This window comes from Aedes albopictus, chromosome 3 (assembly GCF_035046485.1).
Source record: "Aedes albopictus strain Foshan chromosome 3, AalbF5, whole genome shotgun sequence".
NCBI lineage: Eukaryota > Metazoa > Arthropoda > Insecta > Diptera > Culicidae > Aedes > Aedes albopictus.
The window spans coordinates 233,080,289-233,106,429 of NC_085138.1; the positions used below are offsets into that span (position 1 = coordinate 233,080,289).

The 26,141-nt window shown below is 36.9% G+C and overlaps 1 protein-coding gene across 4 annotated transcripts in view; it reads left to right on the plus strand.

Annotated features, from left to right (window-relative positions):
* Nucleotides 1–26,141, plus strand: part of LOC109407855 (oxysterol-binding protein 2) — an 81,759-nt gene that overhangs the window by 13,229 nt on the left and 42,389 nt on the right. For 2 of the 4 annotated variants that reach the window (XM_062859493.1, XM_062859494.1), the window contains 4 exons: nucleotides 8,162–8,260; nucleotides 10,256–10,444; nucleotides 10,526–10,784; nucleotides 10,868–11,027. In XM_062859493.1, the coding sequence (XP_062715477.1) occupies nucleotides 8,162–8,260; nucleotides 10,256–10,444; nucleotides 10,526–10,784; nucleotides 10,868–11,027 (707 nt within the window). The remainder of the gene's footprint in view (nucleotides 1–8,161; nucleotides 8,261–10,255; nucleotides 10,445–10,525; nucleotides 10,785–10,867; nucleotides 11,028–26,141) is intronic. The other 2 variants (XM_062859495.1, XM_062859496.1) reach the window with 1 other exon arrangement.

Sequence of the window (26,141 nt, forward strand, 5' to 3'; positions counted from 1 at the left end):
ACAACTAGTCTGAAGTTTATCGTATTTTTCTAATAAACCTTTCAATAAGTTCCTTCTGGAATTTTACCAACTGATCGGGAACATCTTGTAAAATGGTTCGTTGGCGTCGTTGGAATCGTGAAATCATTTTCTTTTGGATACAGGTCGCTTAACTCCGCTGATCAATGTTGACTCTACTATCTATAACACTAAAACATTAAGCTGAGAAGCTGGTATGCTATCAGTTAGGATGTAAGGCCAGAGAGAAGAGGAAGGTGAACAGATGAGAGATTATGCATAAGCTCCCCATCACGGAATGCTGAAAACAACTTAAATCTAATGATGTAGTTTTGATTTCAAAACTTGTTATCGTTGTGGTATTGATGGTTAAATATTTTTGCACACTCGTCCATAAACTACGTAGACTCATTTTTGGCCATCTCAGACCCCCTTCCCCTCGTTGACTTTTGTCCATACAAAAGTTTCAAAATTTGTATGGACCGTAGACTTTTACCAAAAACCCCCCTTCCTCCTTCGAGTCTACGTAGTTTATGGACAAGCTCTTGGATAAAATTAAGCAACTGCGTCTAATAAGTTGAACTTTTGTGGCATCCCTTAAGGTGATAGATTGTGTGTCGATAATTCTGGGAATGATGCGGCACAGTTCGCTGGTTGTATTAGTTGTAATCGTGATACTGACATTATTGTGTTAAAATACACGTTAATAAACATATTAAAAAACGTTGTATTGCGAAGTTGGAAGGTTGTTTTTTTTAATCTAAATGCGAAAGTAAAGTTGTTTAGGAAATAACAGCTTACCAATCGGAGGTCAGCGTGATTCCTCCTGGAGTGCTTTGCCATAATGTGCTTTGTCTTCGACATTAATGACTAATCCGTCGCAGTCGTATGCGACGTTTGCGAGCTATAATATCAATATTGAACGAACTTCGTGAAAATCGTACCACTCGTGTTTATCCCCGCTTTCCTTATTACATCCTCTAAAGCAATGTTGAACAGCAAGCACAATAGACCATCACCTTGCCGTAACCATCTGCGAGACTCGAAGAAACTCGAGATTGTCACTGATACTCGAACTACGCACATCACTCGATCCATCGTCCCCTTGATCAATCGTATCAGTTTATCCGGGAATCCGTACTCGTGCATAATCTGCTATAGCTGGTCTCGATCGATTGTAGGCAGCGCTCGGTAGTGTGATCGCGCGATAGTTCCCGCAATCCAATCGGTTATGACTTAAATAGAATAAAGTCAATTAGGGCATGTCTATTAATCTACGTAGACTTTCAGGAGGGTGAGGGAGGATTTGTCCGAAGTCTACATTTCATACAACCAGGTCTAAGATGGCCAAAAATGAGTCTATGTAGTTTATGAATAGCTTTTTGGCTACCTGAATCCCCTTTTTGGCTACCTGAATCCCCTTAGAGCCGATTTCTTCACCTCGGCTTAACCCGTAAGCCAGGCTTACCCATATAGTTAAACCCGGTTTAATGCCTAAACCGACCCTTAGTGCATCCTAAGCTAATTCAGAAAAATGGCTCTAAATTGATAAATTTCAAGGCTTAACAAAAACGTGAGTCCAGAAAAATTGGTCGACATTTCCGCGGATTTAATCGAATCGGGACGTAAATTTCGCGGATCCCTGAGACTCATTATCATTTTACACAAAACATAATGATACTTCGAATGACATTGTAGAAATGCCCGATTTTTTTGGACATTGACATCAACAGATGTCAATTGTAGTGTTACGTAAAAAATGGCTTATGCATTATTTGAGTTGAGCGGTTCTATGACAAAAAGTAGGAGGTCAAAAGGTCGAATGTCAATGTCGCGAGTGTTCGTGTGACCAACATCTAGTTTGCCATGCCCTTACATCGTCAGCACCGGTCCTACAAGTGTCAAACCATTTTTTATAACAAAACAAAACATCCACAACATGTGTATTTCAAAATAATGAATAAATACATCTGAGGTATGAAATAAAATAAATTAATTCATTAGCTACAGCGCCATTAGCGATCTAATTTCTCATACATCTTTTGTAACATACAAGTTAACGCAATGGCAGGCAAAGAATGCCCTTCATTTAATAACTGAAGATGCAGGTCAAGTTGCAATGATAACGTGAAGTAAGAAAAGAGACGATTCAAAGGATTTAAGATCATTTTCGGTGTTTTTTTTTTCGATTCCACCTTTTGACCACTTGTCGTTTCGACCTTTTGTCCTACTTATTTTTTTTTTTTATTTCGACCTTTCGACCTTTAGACCGTCGATCTTTTGACCGTCGGCCTTTTGACCGTCAGCCTTTTGACCTTCGACCTTCTGTCCTTCAACCGAGTTGAGCACTTTAAAATACACTGACTTTTACTTACCTTTTCTGAACTTTTTAAAATTCTATAACTGCAGCAATTGATTGACGTCAAAGAACTGTCAGTTGCAGTATTATGCCGCCAATGCGGTAAACATCGCATCGTTATTTTTATTTTGACGGGTAGCGGTGCGATAACTGCAAAACTGTTACACTTATCCATCTTTAGATTACTCCTATTACTCCTAATAAACTCCGTTAAGCTAAACGTCCATTATGTCAAACATCCTTTATCTCAAAGGTCGTTTCTGACCAAACCTACTAGACCTGTCTGAAAGCCTTATTTTTTAGTTTTTTGATGGATGATTCACGAAAAATACACTACTTTCAAGAAATATATTTTTTGTCACCTACAGATTATGACCGCGAACAAATGGTGTACATATGTGAAGAATTAGTAACAGTATTTTTTATTGTTTTTTTTTTTTGGGAAAGATCTTTCAATCATTTATACATATACAGGTTCAGCCCATATTCACATAGTTGACGTGAGCACCACTGTAGTTTCCAACAAACTTTTGAAATTTTAGCAATGAATAATTCGAAGTTAAATATTTCTTCCTCGTTGACATCTAACTTAGATTTTTTGTATAGAACAAAGCTGGTCACTTGTATGCAGATGCGTCAGATATTAGCTTGTGTATGCTGTTTTTTGGGCTCCATTGGGTAATCTTTTGCGAAACTAGAACCTTTCTTGTTCAACACTATTTTTAGACAACCAATTTCTGAACTGTCATATCTTCGAAACCAGTAAACCGAATCGAATGACTCCAGTTTTATGCAATTTAATGATACAGTAATTATCCGTTTATCAACAATATATTGACGCATCAAAAGTCTTTAAAAAATTGTCTCTTTTGAAAAAAGTTATGATGAATTGACACTTTTTGAATATTTCTCCAAAAATAAGCTTATTATTTGTAAATAAAAATAGAAAAAAAAAACAAAAAAAGCTATTTTTTACATCAATGTCGTCACATTTTAGATTTGGTATCCAAAGATTATCTACTTCTGTATGTTTATTAAGAGCCTTTCGATTGAAGAAAGAATACATTTGATATTTTTTGTGTGGTGTTCTAAATTTGACTTATTTTCCTCTATACGGGTGAAAACATTAAACCGTTATTTTTTTTTTCGTTTTAAAAAAAGATTACATTTTATAAACTTCGTATCAAGTGAAGTATCAATATATAGTTAATGAATGTTTAAAATTTTATTAAATTAGATTTACTGGTTTCGGAGATGTGACAGTTTAAAAATTTGTTGTCTAAAAAATAGTGTTTTATAAGGGGCTGTTCATAAACCACGTAGACCAAAATTTGGCCATCTCAGACCCCCCTCCCCCCTTGTAGACTTTTGTCCATACAAAAATTTTGAAATTTGTATGGAGCGTAGACTTTGGCCAGACCACTCCTCCCCTCCCCCCAAAAAGTCTACGTGGTTTATGAACGGCGCCTAAGAACGATTCGGGCTTCGCGAAAAATTACCCAATAGCCGAAATTTGTACCAATCATGCACATATGATAGGTTGACAAACAGTCTAATTTTAAAAATTTTTGATGTAAAGTTAAAGCTTGTTGTACTTTTTCAGAGTGAGAAAAATTACCTATTTCAGACATTTTGGCCATCCCCTTGTATTAAGGTTGAAGGATTCGTCATTGATATTATCGTCATCATTGAAATTTCGAAAGCAGTTTTTTCGTGCACAACACAAATATTCGTTATGAAAATGTATTCACTGCATCCCATTTTCCATCTGGAACGCGGTGAATACATTTTCATAACGAACATTTATGTTTTGAACGAGAAAACTGCTTTTTAAATTTCAATGATTACGATGATATCAATGACGAATCCTTCAACCTTAAGTCGTACTCTGAAAGTGTGCTTCGACTTTCGATAAGCTTAGTAACTCACCTTAACAACATAATTTGATTTGAAAGTTGAAAAAGCAGGCTTCTAAGATTACCCCATAGTATTTCGCTCTTAAAAGACATTTTTTCTGTCTGAACATCTTTTACGTTACGAAACTGTGTTTTTTTTTCTGACAAACAATCTTCCATCTCTTCCCAACCACCAGTCCAGTTGACAGCCAAATTGATATGTATTTTGTGCAACCTTTTCGTATTTTGCTTGGAATTTGAATTAGCCCAAAATTGAGTAATGTTTTTTCTCTTTATTTATTTGTTTATTTATTTATTACCCTTCTTAAAAGATGAATAAAACATAAACTTTTTTAGAAGGGAATTTTTTTTTTATATCAAGGTCGAGGATTTTGTTTTGGAAGTCACGATTTTCACGGATGAGTTTTTGTAAATTTTGTAACAGTCCTGTATTTTAAGCAACTCGATGTAAAAAAACTCGAAAAACTAAAAAAAAACATTGAGTTTATGCCGCTCATATATAATAGCTATTGTTTGTCCTTTTAGCTCAAATTTATTGCTTATTAAAATTCTGTTTCCATAGTGTGCTATGTTCAGGTGAATTCTTCGACACTAAAATCAACTCTGAAGCCAACTTTGTGTTCGTTGTTAACATGATGTTTGGGTAATTCACCACGAGAACTTAAATTGACATATCAAAGAAAAAAATGAGCTACATCACAATAATTCGTAAACGTGTCGTAGAACTTGTTAATTTGAACAAATACTAAATGGTGATTAGGTATTCCACGAGTAAGGAAATAAATTGCAAAACAATTCTTAAAAATTCTAATCGTTGCGCCCTGTTCAAGGTAAAAAAAAACTGCTAACTGCCTCAAAGGGAGCCGTCGTTTATTGAATTGTTTACTCAATTTTGTCGCAGCAATCATCTGCTCACGCGACATGCTGTAGCTACTGGCATTACAACGTGTGGCACACGGGTAGTCTGCGCAAACTCGGTATTAACTAGCACCTTTGGCAAACTGTTACTTCATAGAAGTTGCACAAATGTGAAAGTTGTGACTCCAGGTATAATGGCATTATGCTACTACATGTGCACCACCGTCTCATTGGTCCGGTAATTTATACCTCGTGGATATATGGAGGAATGTTGTCAACAATTTAAACATTAGAGGTTGATAATTTTCAGGATTTTTTTGTGTGCGTCCGAGATCATAAATTATGACATTCATACTGTTTTATTTTCATTTTTAGTGACTGAATACCACCAACGTGCGCAGCTTTTTCTTTATTCTCGCTTATTATCTTTGATAAACTCAAGAAAGAGCGAGATAAAAGAGGGGCAGGTGCCCCCTATTTTATCTTTCTCTTTCTCGTGTTTGTTTATAAGAGTGAGCGAGAAAAAAGAAAAAGCTGGGCACGCTAGAGGGCACTGCATTGTTTTGATTTTATATGGGATTTTGACGTTTCTTGGCCTTGTTGTTTACAAAATTTCTGTAAGAGTGAAAGAAAAGGAAAGATTTTCATGCAGTCCCCTAGAGCTGAATACAGTAGACGTTCGATAAGTGCAACATGTTTACGTTTCAGTTACCGAATGACAGCCATCAAACAGTTGTCAATTGCTGTTGGACGCAGCCAGAATGCACTCAAAAACATCGCAATGCAGCTGTAGTGCATCCGAAAAACATCGCGACTCTGTTGACGATTTGTTTTTGACAGATAGCAGTGCGATAACTGCAAAATTGTTGCACTTAGCGGACTTGCAGTCAAAAAGCATTGCAGTTAAACCGTTTGCACTGAGCGAACGTCTACTGTACCATTAACCCTCTAATACCCAACCCCGCCTTTAGACGGGGTATAGTTTGAGCATTTTTGTAGTTTTTATTTAGTGGACAATCCAAATTTTTATATTTTTGGCTGATATTTGGGATTGTGGTTTTTGATGCCTAATTAGCTTTATTTACATTTATTAAAAATCATCGAAAAATTGATGTTTTAGTCACCTTTCAGAAGTCTTTGTTTATTTTGTATCAAACCGCTACAATTGACATATTTTAATTTTTTTCCCAAAGCATTCGAAAAACATGTTAACTTACCTGTAAAATTTTGAGACGACCAATTTAACATAAAACGGTACAAAGTTGATGTATGTACTTATTGAAGTCATAGTTAAACGTAACACGCTAAATATAAACATAAAATACCGTCAAGGCACCATTCACCGTGGATCTAAGAGGATTCAGGGCAAATAAGGGCTGTCATTTGACACCAGTCTTATAAACATTGTTGGTGCCGCTTTTAATTGTCTTCATTATGGGTTAAAATTAAAGCAATATCCACAGAAGTAGAAAATTTTTCACAAAATTTGGTGATATAGTACAATTAGTAGAGGGTAGTAAGGTCGCCTAATTCCGTGGTAGGTCACCATTCACCGTGGTAGTAGGGACCCATTCACCGTGTATGAGAAATTTTATTCCACTTTGTTTAAAAATGATCAAAACAACCCAGCCAAGAGAATTTTCTTCGTTTAAATTCATTAAAGTAATAACTTGCAAGATTTTATTAGAAAAACGAATGTTCAAATTTTCGATTTTTTTCTAGATATATGGGACAATATGGGGCACGGTGAATGGAGGGAGAATTAGGGTACCCATTTACCGTGCCTTTTTGTTTCAATTAAAAAGTACGAGTAATCGTACTTTCTTGTTAAACTTACTTCAGAAATGCAAAATACATACCTGATATGTGAATCTGATTGCTTCTAGGTGGAATAAAAACGTTACTACATTTAGTTTATCGCTTAAGGCGAAACTGGAAGCATTTCCTCATTTTTTTGGTTTTTGATTTTTTATTAACTAACGAAGCAATATTTTTAAAATCGGTTTTCGTGCACATGTAGAGTATGGATCAGGGTATTTTCTGGTTTTTTTACGCTGTAGAAAATGTTTTTTGTTTTTGCAGAAACCATTTTTTAGTGAAATTTTGTTCAAAAATGGTTTCCGCAAAAACGAAAAACATTTTCTTTCGCGTAAAAAAATCAGAAGATACCCTGATCCATACTCTACATGTGCACGAAAACCGATTTTGAAAATATCGCTTCGTTATTTAATAAAAAATCAAAAACCAAAAAGTGAGGAAATGGATCCAGTTTCGCCTTAAATCACCTTAGCGCAGTTTTCGTTTTTTCACTATGAATGCAGTGAACGAGCAGAAACCCGCTTCATGTAAACACACTTTAGTGTCAAAATGATACTTTTAAATGTTTCTAATGAGCGTTTTGACATGGTAACAATACATTAGTGTTGTATTGGTGAAATTGAAGGGAAATTGTCATATCATTCAATCATAATATGGAAATAATGAAAAAATATTCGAAGGCACACGGTGAATGGAGCCCCCACGGTGAATGGCGCCTTGATGGTACACGGTAATGAATATTGATTGGGTACCGGATTGGACACAGAAAATTGAATAGTTTTCTTTGGCACATCGAGGTCTTGAAATTAGTCTATGGTATTACAGTTAAATCAATGACTCACATTCATTGAATGTGTACTGCAGTTCAAATCATTACTTACGTATTAAAAAAAGAAAAAAAAACTCTCAAACTGTCTAAATGTAGGATATTTCCGCCTATGCATTATCGGTCTCGTTTTTCTTATTCCGTGTGACATTGGTTATAGAGTACAATAAAACGAGGTAAATATCTAGATTTTAGATAATTAGCAACGCAAGTTACAGGGACCTTGACGAATTATCGAAACTTGACATATTTTGTATTTGCAATGATTGAGCAATTTTAGTTCCTATCAGCTTAACTAGTTACTAGTGTCGCGCTTCCTTAATCTTGTTTTTGTTTCCAACAGCTTACAAAATCTTATTTTTAAACCTAGCATTAACCAAATTTCAGGAGCAAAGGATCCATGATGCAATGCATAAGAGCACCTCGCTCACCTACTAGACTGAATGCCCCACCTGAAACGAAAAAAGATAGGAAGAAAAACAAAAAGTAATAGTATAAACAATTTTCAAAATTTACCATCTCTGCAGGGTTGGGGCCTTCATTATTTCATCAAAACTAATGTAAATGTTGCACTTTTAAGTGCTTTGTCCGTGTAACATCGTGACTGTTTCTTCACTATTGTTAGGAACTTATGGTGGCGGTTCTTTTCTTCGATATATCATTTCATTACATTGCTTTTAGCGTTGCAAGGCTCGCGCAAAACTACATGAGTTACGTTGAATTAGAACAAAAGCTGAAGGGTTTAAAAACAAATTTTTAGTTTCTAGAATTACTGCGTTGACTGACATGAAGGCGTACAACGTTGGATTCACAAATGATAAAGCGTTTTGCTTTGCATTTTCTTGAGCTTTCGTCCAACCGATGAAGCTGAAATGTTACTCAATGAATATTGTTACCGACTATGCTTCGAGTAGTACCTATCTCCAAAATGCAAAGTAGTGTAGCGACCAGCTTTGCATTCCAGAAAATTTGTCCTCAAGAATACTATATGTTCAGCTGAGTTCTTATCTAGCCTGGGGTATTTTGAGATTGCTATTTCTTTTTAATGATCAACATCTGTTTGCTTCTATTACAATGCGTGTTCAGATTTGATTCGCTTGTTTGTCCTAAGCAGACAAATTCGTCCACTTTATCAACCATATTCTGGCATTTCTGGTTGCATCCCGGTTTTTCTGATTTGTATTTCGCAAACAGCATTAATGCAATTTTAGCTATGTCTCTTGCTATTTCTTTAAACGCATGTACAGACTTATTTTACCTATTTCTAGCATATCTGGTGATAAAGTCCATCTCATCCATGGAGCAAACGGATTCACTGGTTCTCTTCAAAACTTTCCCAGGCTCTTTAGTCCCACTTTTTAAATAATACCATATATGTAAAACATATATGGGGTCTCCAGTTAGCCTAGTGGTTAAGGCTATGGATCGCCAATCTGGAGACGGTGGGTTTGATACCCGTTCCAGTCGGGAACATTTTCTTGACTTCCTGGGCATAGTGCTTGCCTCACAGCGTACAAATTCATGCAATGGCAGGCAAAGAAAGCCCTTTAATTAATTACTGTGGAAGTGCTCAAAGAACACTAAAGTTGAAGCGAGGCAGCGAGTTCCAGTGGGGAAGTAGAGCAATAAATGAAGAAGTAGAAGTAAAACATAAACGGAGAAAAACGATGTTGAAGTTCGCCATTATCATGGCCATCAATAATCCCAGTCTTGTTTAATGTCATGAATTTCACATGACGTTAACCTTTGACCTCCGTGAAAAGTTATCAGTAGACATCTGTTTCGGCGACCATTTTTGAATTATCTATAAATTGGTGAAACGGAGTGGTAAATCATAGAAAAAGCAATTTAAAATTTGTTTTTACGAAAATTTTTACATTACGTTCGGCATCCTATCAATCGTTATGCTGGTGCTCTAATAAATAACTCATTGCTGGTCGTACAGGTTTCCAAAACATGATGACGAACGAGAGCTGTTTTATAAACCTTTATCATACAATAAGCTCTCTATCGAACCAAAGTTATGACAGTTAATTCAACAGTATCTTTGTGATACGTTACCTATCATGTGTGATATAAAGCGTTAGGAAGTCATTAAATCTTCGTTGAAATCCGTCCATGACCGCCACACTGTAGGATTTTACTCCAAATATACAAGCTGATGTACTATTAATGTCGTTTGTTATGCACTAACATGTTTAGATACTACTTCGTTTTAGGGAGGTGTTGGTTTTACTATAAATACATACTTTATTCAGTAACAGCATTGCATTGCATTGAAAAGAGTGGATTTATTAAGTAACTTCTGTGCTGGATTCTGCTCATCTGCTTTTCCTTTTTTCGGTTTCATACAGTTTTGTGCATTTTGCTATTACTTGTATCAGATGATTCAATATCTAACAAAGTTGTCCTTCCCGTTTTCATCTATATCGCGAACACTCCACTACCACGTGCTGCTATTGCATTCTGTCGCATGCACAGAAATCAAGCAGAGATGACACACACCTGTCGTGGTACTATTTCCCTCCATGGAGCGCTAATCCATACGGTGGATTCCTGTACTTTTGTGATATCGAATGGTGGAACGCAAACGTTCCATATTAAAGCCGCCAACGAGGTAGAGCGGCAATCCTGGGTAACAGCCCTGGAACTCGCCAAAGCGAAAGCAATGTAAGTTCTCTTGTCCATGGCAATGACATTAGTGCATAAGGTGATTGATACAATGTCTTTATCTACATTTTGCTTATATAGACGAGCCATGGAAAGCGACGAAGAGGAGGAGGACACAGCAGCCAACACGATACCTAGTGAAGAACTCAACTTAGTAGTAAGAGAGTTGACCGTTAGATTAGAAAATTTAAAAACGTGCTACGATCTGATAACCAAACACGGTGCAGCGCTGCAGCGTGCATTATCGGAGCTGGAATCCGGTGAGGATCTAGCAAACAAAACGAAAATAGTCAGCGAACGGGCAACATTGTTCCGAATATCCTCCAATGCCATGATCAATGTAAGAATCACGAAATCCGTAACAATTACCAAGAGAATAAAGTTAAAATGTATCGTCTATCCTTTTCTGGTTTTGCTCAACAGGCTTGCTCCGATTACCTACAGACAGCGCAAACTCAGGGCCACAAATGGTCCAAGATGTTGCAACACGAACGTGACCAGAAACTACACCTGGAGGAAATGGTCGAGCAATTGGCAAGGCAGCACTCACATCTAGAACAAGCAGCTCATCGCCACAGGCCGAGTGAGTACAAATTTCTCTTACACACGTTTGATTCATACTTTCATTTTTCTGCGTGGTTTTTTTTACCAAAATCCGGCGCAACATGTACTTTTTTTGACGTAGGGGTACGCCTTACTCGAAGTGGGGTGTCTTTTCTATGTTTTCAGATAAGAGAGCCCCACGGAAATATGTAATCGACAATGTCTTACACAATCTTTTGAATACTATCATTTTTCGATAGTATTTCGATAGTTTCTATGCCTTAATTGATGTGATTTCTAGCACAGGCATCACATCATATTACCTACGGTTTTGAAATGTGTGCTTCTCTAGCACAGACATCAACATCATATCACCCCTTCTTTTCACCCCCTTTTGTTCACTCATTTTTTTTTTAATTGTCTTGTGATGCAGACTAGGATACACAGATTTTTGAGCATTCGTACAGATTGCGTTTTGTATGAAATACAGATTTTTTGGATAGCGTGACACAAACATACAAAATACGAATTTTGTATGGGATACAGTTTTTTTTCAAAAGATTCGAACAGGTTTTTCAAAAAATCATCTGGCGTCCCTGGATGCAGATGCCCTGCGTTCATCTAAGACCAGACCCGTCAAGTAGTGACAAGTAGTGCAAATACGAAACTAGCAATCCTACATTATAGAGCCATTGTGAACCAATTATGCAGAGAGAACTGTCAAAGTGTGAGCCAAATGAACATGCTTATCGTTTGTACGAATGCGTCGTTTGAACGGTGTTGCAATCAGAACAAAATAAATTATAATTAGGGGGATTCATTTAACAGCGTAAACTGCTTATTAAAGTTTATTCTGATTAAACGTCGCGATCATCAAGGCAATCTTGGATTATTTCATTCGCAATTTCATGAAACATTTCAAATAAATAACAGAAAATCATGGCTTACGCTGCAATTTAGACTGTTTAGTACATATAGAGAAGAGAGAAAATTAGGTAGAAAGATACAAAGTAGGAGGAAAGCGACGGGCCTGGGATTGAACCGAGGACCTTCTGCAAACGAATCAGAAGCGGTTGCCACTAGACCACCAAGCCCGTCTTACAAAACTGCAGCTAACTTTTGATTTGATAAAGCCGGGGCCCGTGGCGCAAGTGGTCACACGTTTGCTTCATAATCAGATGGTGATGGGTTAGATCCCAACCCCGGCACTTTCGTCAGTTGCTCTTTTCTCCTGAGAGCAGCTGACACTGGCCCTCTTCTTAGCCCATGGCTCAAACGGACCCGGATATTTGGATATCGGCGTAGGTCAACTCATAATGGACCCCCAATCGGATTGGAAAAAGGAACAACCACACATCAACATCCTCGTGCTCATCATTCTACCATGATAGGGTAGAAAGGGAAAGCAGCGTGAAAAGCAACCAGTTCGAATAATATAATACATTTAGGCGCTGTACAAAAGTGGAAGTGCAGCTGGCAATTGGAATCGCTCACGTAGTGCCCCAGTGGACAAAAGAGCTGCTAATATGCAGTGGTTAGAAATAAAACAACTTTTGATAGGAAAGACAAATATTTTGTGCAACAAGTTGAAAACATCTCGCTTTTTGTACTAGCGTGGTGCTGGAGGAAGTAGCCAATCGCGAGTGCAGGAAGGTTAAATAAATTTAAGATGGCACATAAAAAAACAATATGATCGACCCAAATTTTTATAGCTGTAAATAGTAGCTCCATCGTTCCTCTTTCCAACATCGATTCATTTTGAGGGTGCTTTTGAAGAAACTTTTGATTTATAATAGTTTAAATGATGCAACAATTGACCCAATTAGAAGGGTCCGCAAAAATTGTTATGTCTCTACTCTAACTAAAGGGGGGTCCATCGATTTCAGTAACCAAATGCATTTCCTTACTTTTATATGCGGACTTCTAAAAAACAGCAGCCTAAAGCATTTTTTATGCAATTCAGTATTATAATTTCAATTTTATATGTATAACTCATTTCAGTACCATTATATCCATTTTTTCCGAACTGATTCATTATGCAACTGAAATGAGTTGCATAATGAAAAATATTTATATAATGTTCATAATGCAACTCATTTGAGTTGCATTATGAATATTATGCAACTGAAATTAGTTGCATTATGAAACAAATCATTGCATAAAATTTTGTATGGAACTCGTTGCAAAACTCGATTTTTCAGCACTCTTCGTATTTATCCAACTCGGCAAGCCTCGTTGGATAAACGTACGACTCGTGCTGAAAAAATCAACTTTTTGCCACTCGTTACATAAATAACTATTAAAGACAAGGTGGAAAAGTCTCAGCGATGGACAAAATATCCTTTGGAATCACTAAGGAATAATATCCCGTTTTATGATACTTGTACGTACCTACATTATATTATAAGCATGAGAAATGTCATTCAGCCTTTTATAATCCTACATTGATTCACAGGCAATGGAAAACTACTTCTCATCTATATAAATGTGTATTGCAGTCGCATATACCGATTGAATTGATCATGTGATTTCGTCTTTAAATCAATTGAATTATTGTCAATTATTGCCTTTTGCATTAGTCCGTAGTATGGGCTGGTGTGCTGATTGCCGCTCCAGCTTATTTGCGAAACCACATCCTATGCCTACTCCTTTTTACCAACTGCGGAACACAATCTAAAGGTTATTTTACAGACAAAGAGAAGTTACACTCACATGTTTCCCATCGTACATCAATTTAACGGTTAATTTGAAAACTTGACAGTTGCATAGTTTTTGTTCGAGTTTGACGTTTGCACATTAGCGCCATCTAGCTTAAGGTTGGCCAAACTCTTATCATTATCTTCGAGACTATGTTTTGAATCGAAAAATGATCGAAGTGTTGCAACTGTTTGTCTGCGATTATTCCACATTACTGCGACTCAAACTAGGCAGGACTGCCCATATTCGCATAGTTGACGAAAGCGCCACTGTAGTTTTCAACACACTTTTGAAATTTTAACAATGAATAATGAAAAGTTTAAGATGTTGTTTTACGTTGACGTCTATCTAGTGATCAGATATTGTACTCTATTCAATAAAACTGGTCACAATTATGCACATGCTATAGATATTAGCTTGTGAATGCTGACATTGTCAATGGTGGTTACGTCAACTATGCAATCATGGGCAGAGGATCAGGGATGGAACATAGTGAAGATTGCAGCCGAGCAAACAGGTGCCCGAGAATATTTGCACTTTCTTCAGTCGCGAGCGCTAGCGAAACTAGCACGCACTCGTCTGTGATTCTTGAAGCCGCTATGAGCATTTTGCAGTTTGATGAAAAAACACATGTACTCGACTGGCAGTTGTGCATTTCAGAAACAATGAAGCACAGAACATTAGTTTATGATGGATAATTACTTGATATAGGTACTATAAATTCACACTAAAATGCACATCCACTAGTTCTTCGCGAAAAAGTGAGTTGTTTGTTTTCGTACTCATTAATCAGGCGGGTGATAATAAACTTACATATTGCTTAGGAAACCAGTACACGGGGTCACATTGAAATATTAACAATCAAAAATGTATGTATCTCACGCTTAGTATCATACGGGCGTATCTACAATGATCGATTTCTCTTCATCAATACGACCAATATTTGGATGATCTATCGATGTATTTTGGTAAATGACGACTAGGACAAGCTTCTAAAACAACAGAAACAATCGAATATGATTTGCCGGCCAAGTTATTAATCAAAGAAAAAATCGATGAAGCGAAATCGATCATTATAGATACGCCCGTATGATATTGTGGATTTACCGGCTACTTGTATTCTACCGGTCGCTTCAGTATAGCCTCCAAAGTAGCCGTTTTATAAAAAAGTAGCTTAAAATATGCGCTATTCCTCGTTGCCACTAGCTACTCAGCGACATTCATTTTTTTGACAATCAAGTTTATTTTTTATATGAAAACGGCTACTTAAGTAACCGGTAGAATACAAGTAGCCGATAAATCCACAATACTAAGTGCGAGAACTAGTCTACGTTACAGTCACTATATATATATACAGTCTGATGAATAGAAAATCCCAAGAACTGGCAACTGGAGTTGCTAAACAAAAAAACCAGCAACACTAGAAAAAGTTCAAGCTTCCGACAGACTTTGTGTTTTCTTTATCATCTTTACGAATACAATAATCCCTCATATTCAAGCTCTCTCGAAATGACAAGTTCAATTAGCTCCGATCGAATTAGCTCCGATAGTTCTTTCCGCCAGACTGTGTATATAGAGACTATAGCCAACGTTGGTTGTCGCGAAACTGAATAAATAAATAAAGTTCACTAGTAATGATCAAAAGAGTAAACATCTGTTTGACACTAATGAAAATTCGATCGAGTCAAACCTGTATTTGACCCTGTGTACTAGCACCTTTACTCTTGGAACTATGAGTAAGCCGTGTGATCGTTTTTCAATTACGAGCTGCTTCACGACGATTAACTAGTCATTTTTTAATGATGATAATAATTTCATCGAAATTACAAAGATGAAAAGTTATTTGAGATTAAAGACAAGAGAAGGTAAACAATCTTGCAGAGATACGTGAACGCGTGAAAATTTGGCTGCAGGACATTTGGTCAAATGACGTGTGGTCGAAAGTACTTAGGTGTAACAAAAACCGAATACTTTATAACTTCTTAACGGTCATAAATTAATACGACATGCACTATGCAAAGGACACGGGGTATACCACAATAGATCAAATATCGGTCGCAGTGGTTTTGTCCCGAACAGAGAAAAAAAAAACTTCAAGATTCGCATGCTGCTTTTCAAAAATGCACATTGGTGATATGTAGAAGTTCAAACTATTTTGATGAGCTTCCACGACTGTTGGAGACAGTGGCGTAGCCAGAAATTGACTCTGTTAGGGGTTTTCAACGGTCAATGATACATTTTTTGATTTGCACTTACATTTTGTAAACAGTAGTGAGCAATTGTATTTCTAGTTTGAAAATAGCGGCGCTGCCGAAAAATTTTTTCGTCGCAAAGCTCTTTATACTAAAAATTTGTTCCAAATTTTTTGGCTCTGGGGGTGGTTTTAACCCTAAAACCCACCCTCCCCCCCCCCCTTGGCTACGCCAGTGGTTGGAGATGTTCAGTGGTATCGTCAAAGATGGCTAATGCTTTACTTGGGTATCTACGAAAAACACCTCAATTTCGCTTGTTCTGAATTCACTTTGAATTGCCCATAATTTTGCAAACGAAAAATAGAACTCTATGCACATACGCAGGCCTAGTAACTGGACACTGTCAGAGTTGGAGTTGGTCACTTGAAAATATTGGACAGGTTCAAAGTGATATCTGTCCTTTCTGTAACACAGAACAGTAAACCTCAGAACATCTGCCATGCAGTTGTGGTGCTCTATAAATGCGCAGGCAAAAATGTCAAAATGGCAGGTAAAGCCAACCTGATGTAATAACTTTGGAAGTGCTAAAATAAAACTAAGTTGAATACAGATAAGCCAAGTTCCGGTGAAAACTAGAGCCAGACAGAAAAAAAGAATATAGAACAAAATGTTTTCATAAGCCTTCAATTATAAATTTTGGATGGGATCCCTGGGCAAAGCCACAACCTTGTGATCAGCTTGATTGCTGACAGGTCTCGAAGCTTAAATGTATCTTAACTCTACAAAGAAAGATACATACTTGTGATGCCAACAAGAACCGATACTTTTCGTGATCAAACGAAGAAGTGCCACGGTCCTTTTTTGTTGTTTTTGATATATTTGATTTCTACTTGCAGGAAGAAAGTTGATACACAATTTTTCCTTCTATTTTTTAAAATTATTATTTACTGGAAGCTTGGTAATACATTCATTGAATACACAAGAACAAGAATCACAAGAAGAACTAGTATAAACGGTTCACTAAAAATCATGCACCATATCGTGTTGTCTTGTCCATTTTGTGTGAAAATACGCAAAGGTAAAACGTTGACCATTTTTAAAAAAAAACACCACATTCTTTCACAGTTCAATCCGCAAAATTAATCTTCCACCTTTCCTCACCCTTAAGGCCACGCAAAACATGGTTGCAATGCCTACTCATAAATTCCACGGTGTATTATGGACGTTGTGAGTTCTTGGACTTGCATTGGAGACTTGGCCCCATGACCCTTTTGTGCATCAATAAAATAAAATAAAAATTATAAATTTTGGATGGGATGAAAAACTCTGAGATAGAATCTGTTTTATTTTTTCATTTACATCCATTCGCTTCAAACCCCCTCAATTGGGTTGTTTAGTGAATAAAATATTGCTATTTTCTATAGCCTAATCGAAAGAGCTCATTTTTCTGAGTATAACGTGATTTTATTGGATTCCAATACCTTTAGTTTGATGGTTAAATAAACAAAACAGTTTTAATTTTCGTGCATAGAATGACAGTTCAATCGATAAAGTGACAGTTCGACCCGAACAAAAATTTTTCCCCATACAAACTTAAAATGCATTTTAAAAATAGTTCCCGGACTCCAAAAATTATGGAATTTTGAATTTCAACTAATTTTTGGGCGGAGAATCCGATTATAAAATAATCCGGATACCCCTAAAGAACCCAATTACAAATAATAATTTTACTTTACACAAAGTTTTGGTAAACCAATCCGTGTGGTGCACAAATCTCTAGATCGAATTCCTACATAAATTAAGGGTTAAGGAATTCTCTGAGGAAGCTCCTGTAGAAATCCCTAAAGAAACTTCGGAAGGAATTCCATTAGCAGTGAAGAGAATTGTCAGACAAAATAGGCACGAAACAAGCAACAAAGAAGACGCGGCGATTACTCTTTATCCCAACTGGTAACAGATAATGACATGATCTCGAAAATTGTTGTTGCAGACAAAATGGAACCTGAATTTGTTGCGTACTTTTCAATTCGTGAATAATCAATTATTACCAACCCAAAAACGAAACTTTTTGATGATACATCTTCAGCAGCGTTGCAGTGTTTACCGACTCGAAGTTACCACTCGAAAATCACAAAGAAAGCCTTAAAAATCTCTAATTTCGTGGTGCACGATCTTTATCCTATTCTGTTCAAGTTGGGACAAACCTATGTCGCATTGGGTAGAATGTCGCAACAAATTCAGGTTGCGACATTGTTGTTATTGTCGCGCGATGGTTGAATTTTGATTCACTGTCCATTAGTAATCTACAGATGAAATTTTTGGAGGAATACTGGGAAGAATTTACTGAAGGAAGACCTGTGAAGTTACCCTTACAAAAAAAAACTGAAAAGCAATGAAAAAATAATAATAAATGGCTCGATTATCCGGGTGGTGATTTCGTTATGCGGGCTGAAATTTTGCTCTAGTACCCCATTATCCAGATTGAAATGTGTTAGTCTCCGAATAATCGAGTCTGACCTGTACCAACAAGAGTTCACGAAGGGAATGGGTAATTGTGAGATGGAAAAGCAATTGGTTTTCGTAGCTGCTATAACGTAAGAAAAAATCGATGCAAAGAAATCCAACATTCCATGAACGCGAAAATTCCTATACCATATTCCACAAGCGAATACCCCTCCCCTTAATTTAATCTCGTAGCCTACCGTTGCAATATTGGACAGTACTGCGATACGTATCTTGCAGCCTAATGCACAAAGCAACAAGGTTACATTTGCTGTCCGTTGACAAAGAGCTGATAATATTGCATTCTTCAATGAACATCGGTTTTATTTCTGGTAACAAGAAAAAAAGTTCACAACGAGTACGAGGATAAAAGGTTTCACCGGGATTATTGCAATTACTCACTAAATGTATGATTATTCACTGCTTATCACATTATACATTGAACTGACAAAGTCATAAGTTAATTTTATTACGCTCACCTCTACTGTTTGATTTTGAAGTTTATCTACAACATTTTAAAATTGTGGAGACGCATGGTCATAGATTGGTCGACAAGTTACACTGAGGATACTGTTCGTATGTTTTTCATAGTTTACATCTTATGAATCAGTTATTTTTGTTTTTTTCATCATTTCATAGTTGTCGTATGCTTTTCATACATTGAAAAGCGAAATCCATAAGACTTGTCGTATGAAAAATCTCATAAGAAGCATCGTATAAAAATTATAAGATATGTTATGAAACACCATTGCTAAAAAACAACAAAACCTTTTATTGGCTTCTAACCACTTCAACTTCCGAAGCGTCGATGGGCGTATGAGTAAAGCACGCACTCGCTAACCTTGACGTTCCTGGTTCGATTCCAGGTTGCGATTTTTTTTTAAATTTGTGCAAAATATTTCATAAAAATATGTATGATTTTCATAAGACATAGTTTCAGTTTTTATACGTTATCGGTATGATTTTTATACGTGAGTGTTATGAAATTTATACAGTAACAGTATGACAACAATAGTTGGCGCTTTGAATTCAAAATCATAGTTCGTAAAAACCATAGTTGATTCGTATGATTTTCGGAGTTGCAGTATCCTCAGTGTAGTTACTCATGCCATTTCATTTCACTAGTTATAAACAAAAACAATGCACATCACCGGGTTCGTGTGCATAAAAGCATGACTTGTGAAGGTCTCGGACTTACCTGCACCCAATGTCCCACCTGCCCATTAGGAAAGCATCACTTCCTGATAGATGCTTTACGTGTGCGGTGCACGAACAAATCACAGCGACAACAACAACTAATGGGCGCATTTTTCAGGTCACCAGTGCCGAGACGTCGTCGAGAGTACAATCATTTTCTCGGAGTTGTTTATTTATTCAAATCGTGCTGATTTGATCGTAAAGCTCGAAGAAAATAAACTTCCACTCTATAGTTGCCCTATCGTTCGGTACATCTGCACTCTGGAACTGGTTGTGTGTGGCAAGTGTGTGGGGAACAACCTTGAGCAAAAAAATGCTCATAAAAATGATGAAGCTATTCAATTCTCTCTGGAATGGTTCGGTTCCAGAATTCTGGATATAATCAAAATTTATCGATATTGCCTTTGCCTTTCGTATGGCGATACGCGATCATATTCATGATATGCATAGTTACTTGTAGTACAACGTTTCGTAGCACGTACTTGTTGATTGATTGCTATTAATAGACAAGATAAAATATAGCGTTGATCATATTGAAACATTTATTTTCCAGATAAAATTGCATCGATGGTGTCACTTGTCCCTTTGAATTGTCGCCGTATGGGCTCAGTGCACTGACTGTCATTAATATCATTAACTTCTTGGCGCTAAACAGGTTACGTAGAAGCATCACGAAAAACATGCGCATGGAATTTTCATTCACTCATGACGTCCCTCGATAGTAGCTACCAGCGATAGTTAGAATTCTCACTTCAATTGAATTAGTTATAAATATGAGCACATGCGTTATAATGCACTGATGGAGTTTAATAGTTCAACACGAAAATTCATTCATCTTTACTATTGGTTAGTGATGTCATAGTTACATATAGAATCCTGGAATCCAGGAGCCTGGCAGGTGAATCCAATGAAATCCTTTTGAGCTCTCAATGTAAATTGCTAGTTTTTGGTTTCTCTTGCTAGGTCAGAAGTTTTTGGGGGATTTGTGTTCCACATGAATGTTGAGTAAACCCATGGAGGCGCTTGGTTGTTGATGCTTATGTAGTGGCATATTACCCCAAGGCAGACGGCTTTTCGTCTTTCGAATGAACTTTTGAAAACGCTAAAAAAACGCTTTAGGCCGTTCCCAATGCTGTTTTATTTTGTATGGCGAGTTTTAAAAATTTTAAAACTCGCCATACAAAATAAAACAGCATTGCGAACGGTCTTAGAAATGAAAACATTGCCGTATCGAGCATATTTTATTTAGTTGCTGTCAACACATCGAATGCCTGACAGTACACTAGTTTACAAAGAAAAACAGAAGTCATGAACTTCTATCAACGACCAAAATTTTTGATGCATTATTATGTTCTGATATTAAGATCGTGATTGGAACATTTTTAAGTAGAACAGTATTTGAGTTTTTCCTAAAAATCGAACTCTACAGTTTTTAAAAATATGGAATTTGCTAAAATTCTAATATTTTGCGTTGCAGTTAACGAATTTTCAATATTTTTGCATAAATGGAAAGCTGAATATAATATGTTTCGATCATCTGAACATATTTTTTGCATCAAATTAGTGGGATTCGAGATATTGGTGTATATAATCATCAATCTCCTTGAATTTGAGCAACATTTCCTAAAAATAATGAAGGTTTGTATTTTTTCAGTAAGAAAAAATCAATTAAAAAAATCTTTCTCAACGTACATTTGAAACATTAGATGTTAGCCAGTTACAGTAAAAATTTCAGCAGCTCAATCGGAGCATTGGTTACGGAAATAGAGATGTATGAAGGGTGGGAGCAACTTTGCTTAAAAATAGAACAAAAATCGATTTTTCGAAAAAATTTCCGCTCTACTGTAATTTTTTCCTTCACGTTTTCGAACTCAGGGCATGATTCTACACTAAAAATGATCATCAGCTTACCGAGTCCAAAAATGCTGTAAATTAGTGTTGTCATTGAAAACAAAGCAAACTTGAAAAACGGCATCATATCCCACCTTACCCTAATCACTGCAACCTCACGCGCTCTCCTTTTCTTCGAAGAATATGGTACAAAACGCACTACTACTGACAAATGATTTTTAAAATTTTAAATCTCATTTTTAAAATTTTAAATCTCAATTAACTATGTTAACTATGAATAATTTGCGATTGTTATTATCGTCATCATCGAACATTTGTAAACCGTTTCCTCGTTCAATCCTAAAGTTATGATCAAATGTTTGCCAGATTACGTTCTACCTGGTCCACCGATCTTTCCCGTTGTGTACCCGCTTTGCTGTACCGAATCTGTGATGAACACCGATTTTGCAGGGTTGTTGTCCCGCATTCTAATTCACATGCCTTGTCGATCATATACCTTTTGCGACGGAGCGCAAAACGTGAAATGACTCAATTTTGACTCTCCAGAACTTTTAAGATTTCCTAACAAAACAACAATTATTGTTCCTCATTTGGAAGAACTACTCTATATCTTTCAATTTCTAGCTTTCACTACCTAGATAAATTGGAAATAAAAAATATGCGACCGATAAAACTTTTTCATGTTTTACGGTTTTTATCCACTTTTTGTTTAACTTGTTGTGGTAAGTCTTACAGGCAACGTAATCAAAGGTTTGTTTACACACATACAAGTACAGTAGACGTTCGCTCGGTACAAACGCTTTAATGGCAATGCTTTTCAACTGCAAGTCCGCTGAGTTCAACAATTTTGCAGCAATAGCACAATTGTGCTGATTAGTCACGAAAGGGATATCCTTCTGGCTTTGGCCACCTTCTGAATAGAGTGCAGCGAAGCTCGTACATTTAGTACGAGGTGAATCACTTTCGACCACAGTTTTTTTTTTATTCTGGAGCCCACAGTAGACACGAGGTCCGAGGTAACGAATTCCTTCACTACCTCGAATACCGTCGGAAGATAACGTCTATCATGTCACTACATACTTCCTAGATGAATCCTGTCGTACTCGGTTCCGCCTGCCAGCATGTACTTTGTTTTGGTCGCATTTACCACCACCTTTGTTGCTTCGAGTTTCAGGCAAGTGACACCATTTGAAATGTTGTGATGATAATGTTCGTTTCAACCGCAAAGCAAACAAATTGACCAAATTTCGTAAAATCGTACTCCGACTGTTGAGCCCAGCTCAACTCCCAGGATAACCATCGTTCAAGAAGATTATCCGGGTAGCGTTTTGTAGACGGCATGTAAAATGGCGAATGGTTTGAAGCTCTCACATTCCAAATAGCCGCCTTTCTTGTGGATACGGTGAAATACCCCTTCCTTCCACTCCTCCGGTAGCTGTTTGGTTTACCAGATCCTGGATCAACCGGTGTAGGCAAGTGACCAATTTTTCTGGGTCATTTGATGAGATACTACATATTGTTACCAGTTACTTAGTTGGTTTTGGGACTGGTGAATGGTATCATTAGCTTTCCTCAGTGTGGGACTTGAATTAGTTCCGTCCTCTGTTGCACTCACATAGTCGTTTCCTCCGTTTCCGACGCAAGACCGTCGTGCTGCAGCATTATCGCCCACGCTGCGTTTTTCTCTTCTCTTCTCGCTCTGCACTCCTTGTCGAATCATTCGTTTCTTCGGCTCTGTTCCACGTATCTGATGGTGATGCTCACGGCTCCGTCGGTGGCGGCTGCTTTTACGGTACTCCAGCTTTCCTCTAGAAGTCTAGAGGGGCCTCATCGAGCTCGCCCTTGTGTGGCAAAGCTTCCTCGAGATTTACTCTCAACAAGAGCGACGGATACTAAATTTCTCCTGGTCGAAATTTTTCATATTATTTTGATTATTGTTCTACGATTCTATGGTTCCGATCATTTATTCATTCGTTCTGTTTGTATTTTTGTTATGTTTGTTTTTTACTTCTAATGATTTTACTAAAAATTGAGTTTTTTTAATGTTTGTGTTTACGTTATTAAACTTTATGCAGCTATTACCAAGAACCTATTACTTGTAATTATTTTTTATTAGTTGGTAGAGTATTTGTGTTTTGTGAACATAATCTTTGATCAATTTTATCATTCATGTTACCTTGTATTGTTTAAATTTGATGTTTTTGTACAGCTCAGTTCCTTATTGAGTTTTGCTTTCATTTTTAAATTAAATAAGGCCGTTACAAATATTTATCTCACTTTTTGTCCCAAAATCATTTGGCTGGTCGAAATAATAAAGCTTTTTATCTGAAAAATATTAACCCCTGCACACTCGGGACGATCGTTTTTTGGTAGAAATGCAATATCTTCTTTGTTTTCAAATATTTTACCCTGGATTTTTTTTATAGTCAAGAAGATTAGTTATGCTAAACATTCATGGTATCTCTGCCCTTTGCACTTTTCCTCCATTAACCTCCCCCCTTTTGCTTCCTCCTTCCTTTTGCTGGTAGCAGAAAATTTGTAGCTTTCCAAAATTTGATCTTTGACATGTGCAATGTAACTATTTTAAGGCTTCCAAAGAACTCTGAAGTGTGTATCATAAATCTAGCATACTAAAGCATATTTTATACACGTTGAATGTTAGCAAAACATAATCTACGGTACTCAAAAAGCCTAAAATCATCGCTAGAAGATTCATGGTCTGTTAATTGGGTGATCTAGGTCATCCAAACTACTTAAGATCATTTCTATACACTCTGTTCAAGAAATTTAATCACTTTGATGACCATTAGAACCATTGGGGTCTACAGTTAGTTTAGTGGTTAAGGTACACCGGGGCAAGTTGAAACGGGCGGGGCAAGATGAAACAGCGGGTTAACATGATGTTTTCTAATGATGACAAACAGTTTGATCGCCATAACACATAGTTTTTGATTGAAACCATCTTTTAGCGAAGGATAAATTTCCAAATTATAGTGAAATCTATTTCAAAACTTCGTGTTTCATCTTGCCCCACCCGTTTCAACTTGCCCCGGTGTACCTTAAGGCCAAGGATGGGATCATTCATTTGCAATCAGTTACATTCACTTGCTTTTAACTCGCTTCAGAAGCATCGTAGCATAAATCAATGTAAGGAATACATCTTCATTTCTGTTTTACCTAAAACTTTGTAGAACAATGTACTAGCATAGCATCAATAATTAAGTCAACAGAAACCAGCAAACGCAACTCTCCACGGTGGGAATGTAATTTACATTCACGGCGTGGAGAGTTGCCTTCACAGCTCACTCACGACTTTGGTATGCGTGTGCGACACTAATGCCATTCAGCAAACTTTCAGATAAAACTACAAGGTTAAGATCGTGACGAGAGTTTCGACTGGAAATTTGTTGAATATTTTAACTGGCTTTCTCAGTCTGGGGAAATTCAAAACGACTAGTTTTGTATTGCCCGACGTTTCGGCCTTGTTTATTTGGCCTCTTTCAAAGGTAAACTAAAATAGATTATACAATTTTGGTATTACAACATGGAACAGAAAACATAACATAAAACTACACCTACACTGTCTGTCGTTCTTCGTTACATTTACATATGCCGCAATTTTCATGTTGAACTTCTTGTATGCCTGGATTTTGTAAATAACACTTATTAGGGACATTTAACATTTTTACCAATAAATATAATATAATCAACGTTACTTTTAGAGCCTCAGAGTGCAGGTAAGTTCTGATAACTTTGCATCATACACTTGGCGATCTAGGTATTCCAAACTGCTCTGGAATTAAGACCTTCAAGGTCTACAAGCTCTACTCTTTTTTCTCTTCACTCTATCGGTGTAATTCATTCACGATTGTATCAGTTGCACCTCGCAATCATACAATTATCTCTATGTGCGTTCACTGACTTACAAATGATCTTCATTGTATTTTTGAAGTATTTGTCGCAATACCTGTATGTATATTTTTTTATAAATAGTTTTACCTGACCCCTAAAAATGCAAATTGTTGATGGAAGAGAATCAAAAATTAAAAAAAAACTAGTGTGAAAAACTGCGGAGAGCAAAAAATGACATTCTTGTTATTTTGGGAATCAGTTGCTGGAATACCTGTTGGTCAGACCTGTGGCAACGAACCCTGATCGATAGAATCATAAAATCACTCGTTGAGTATTTTTGATTCATTCAGAGAGTGCACCTCATATTTGCTCATTCTTGGAAAGGTGAGAATCTCAAACCTATTTTGAATTCTTTGGAGTTTCATATAGCGACAACCTGTGTCACCTGTCCTCATTCGACTCCACGTTCCCCAAGCCAAGACGATTCTTCTTTATTTATAAAATTCGCATACCACTAATGAACCATACTTATTTTTTGAACACAAACAAAGTGACTCGCATGCGAAAAACACACAACACGAATCAGTGCACCATATCAATTTCGCCTCGTAAAAGCACAGTCTGTGCCACCTTGCGATGTGTTCGTGTTGGCAGGCTGAGAAAAAAGGCGGACGCAATCATACGATGCTATACCAACCACCGCAGTTTTTTGCTCTTCCACTGAAACCATGCCATATATCGTTACTTTACTGTACATCGGACACAGCTATGGTGCGGCCGTGTACGTACGATACTCACTCACATTAGGTCCCCCTGTAGCATCAGTCAGTATGGCATAGCCATCATCAATGTCAGTAATAGAA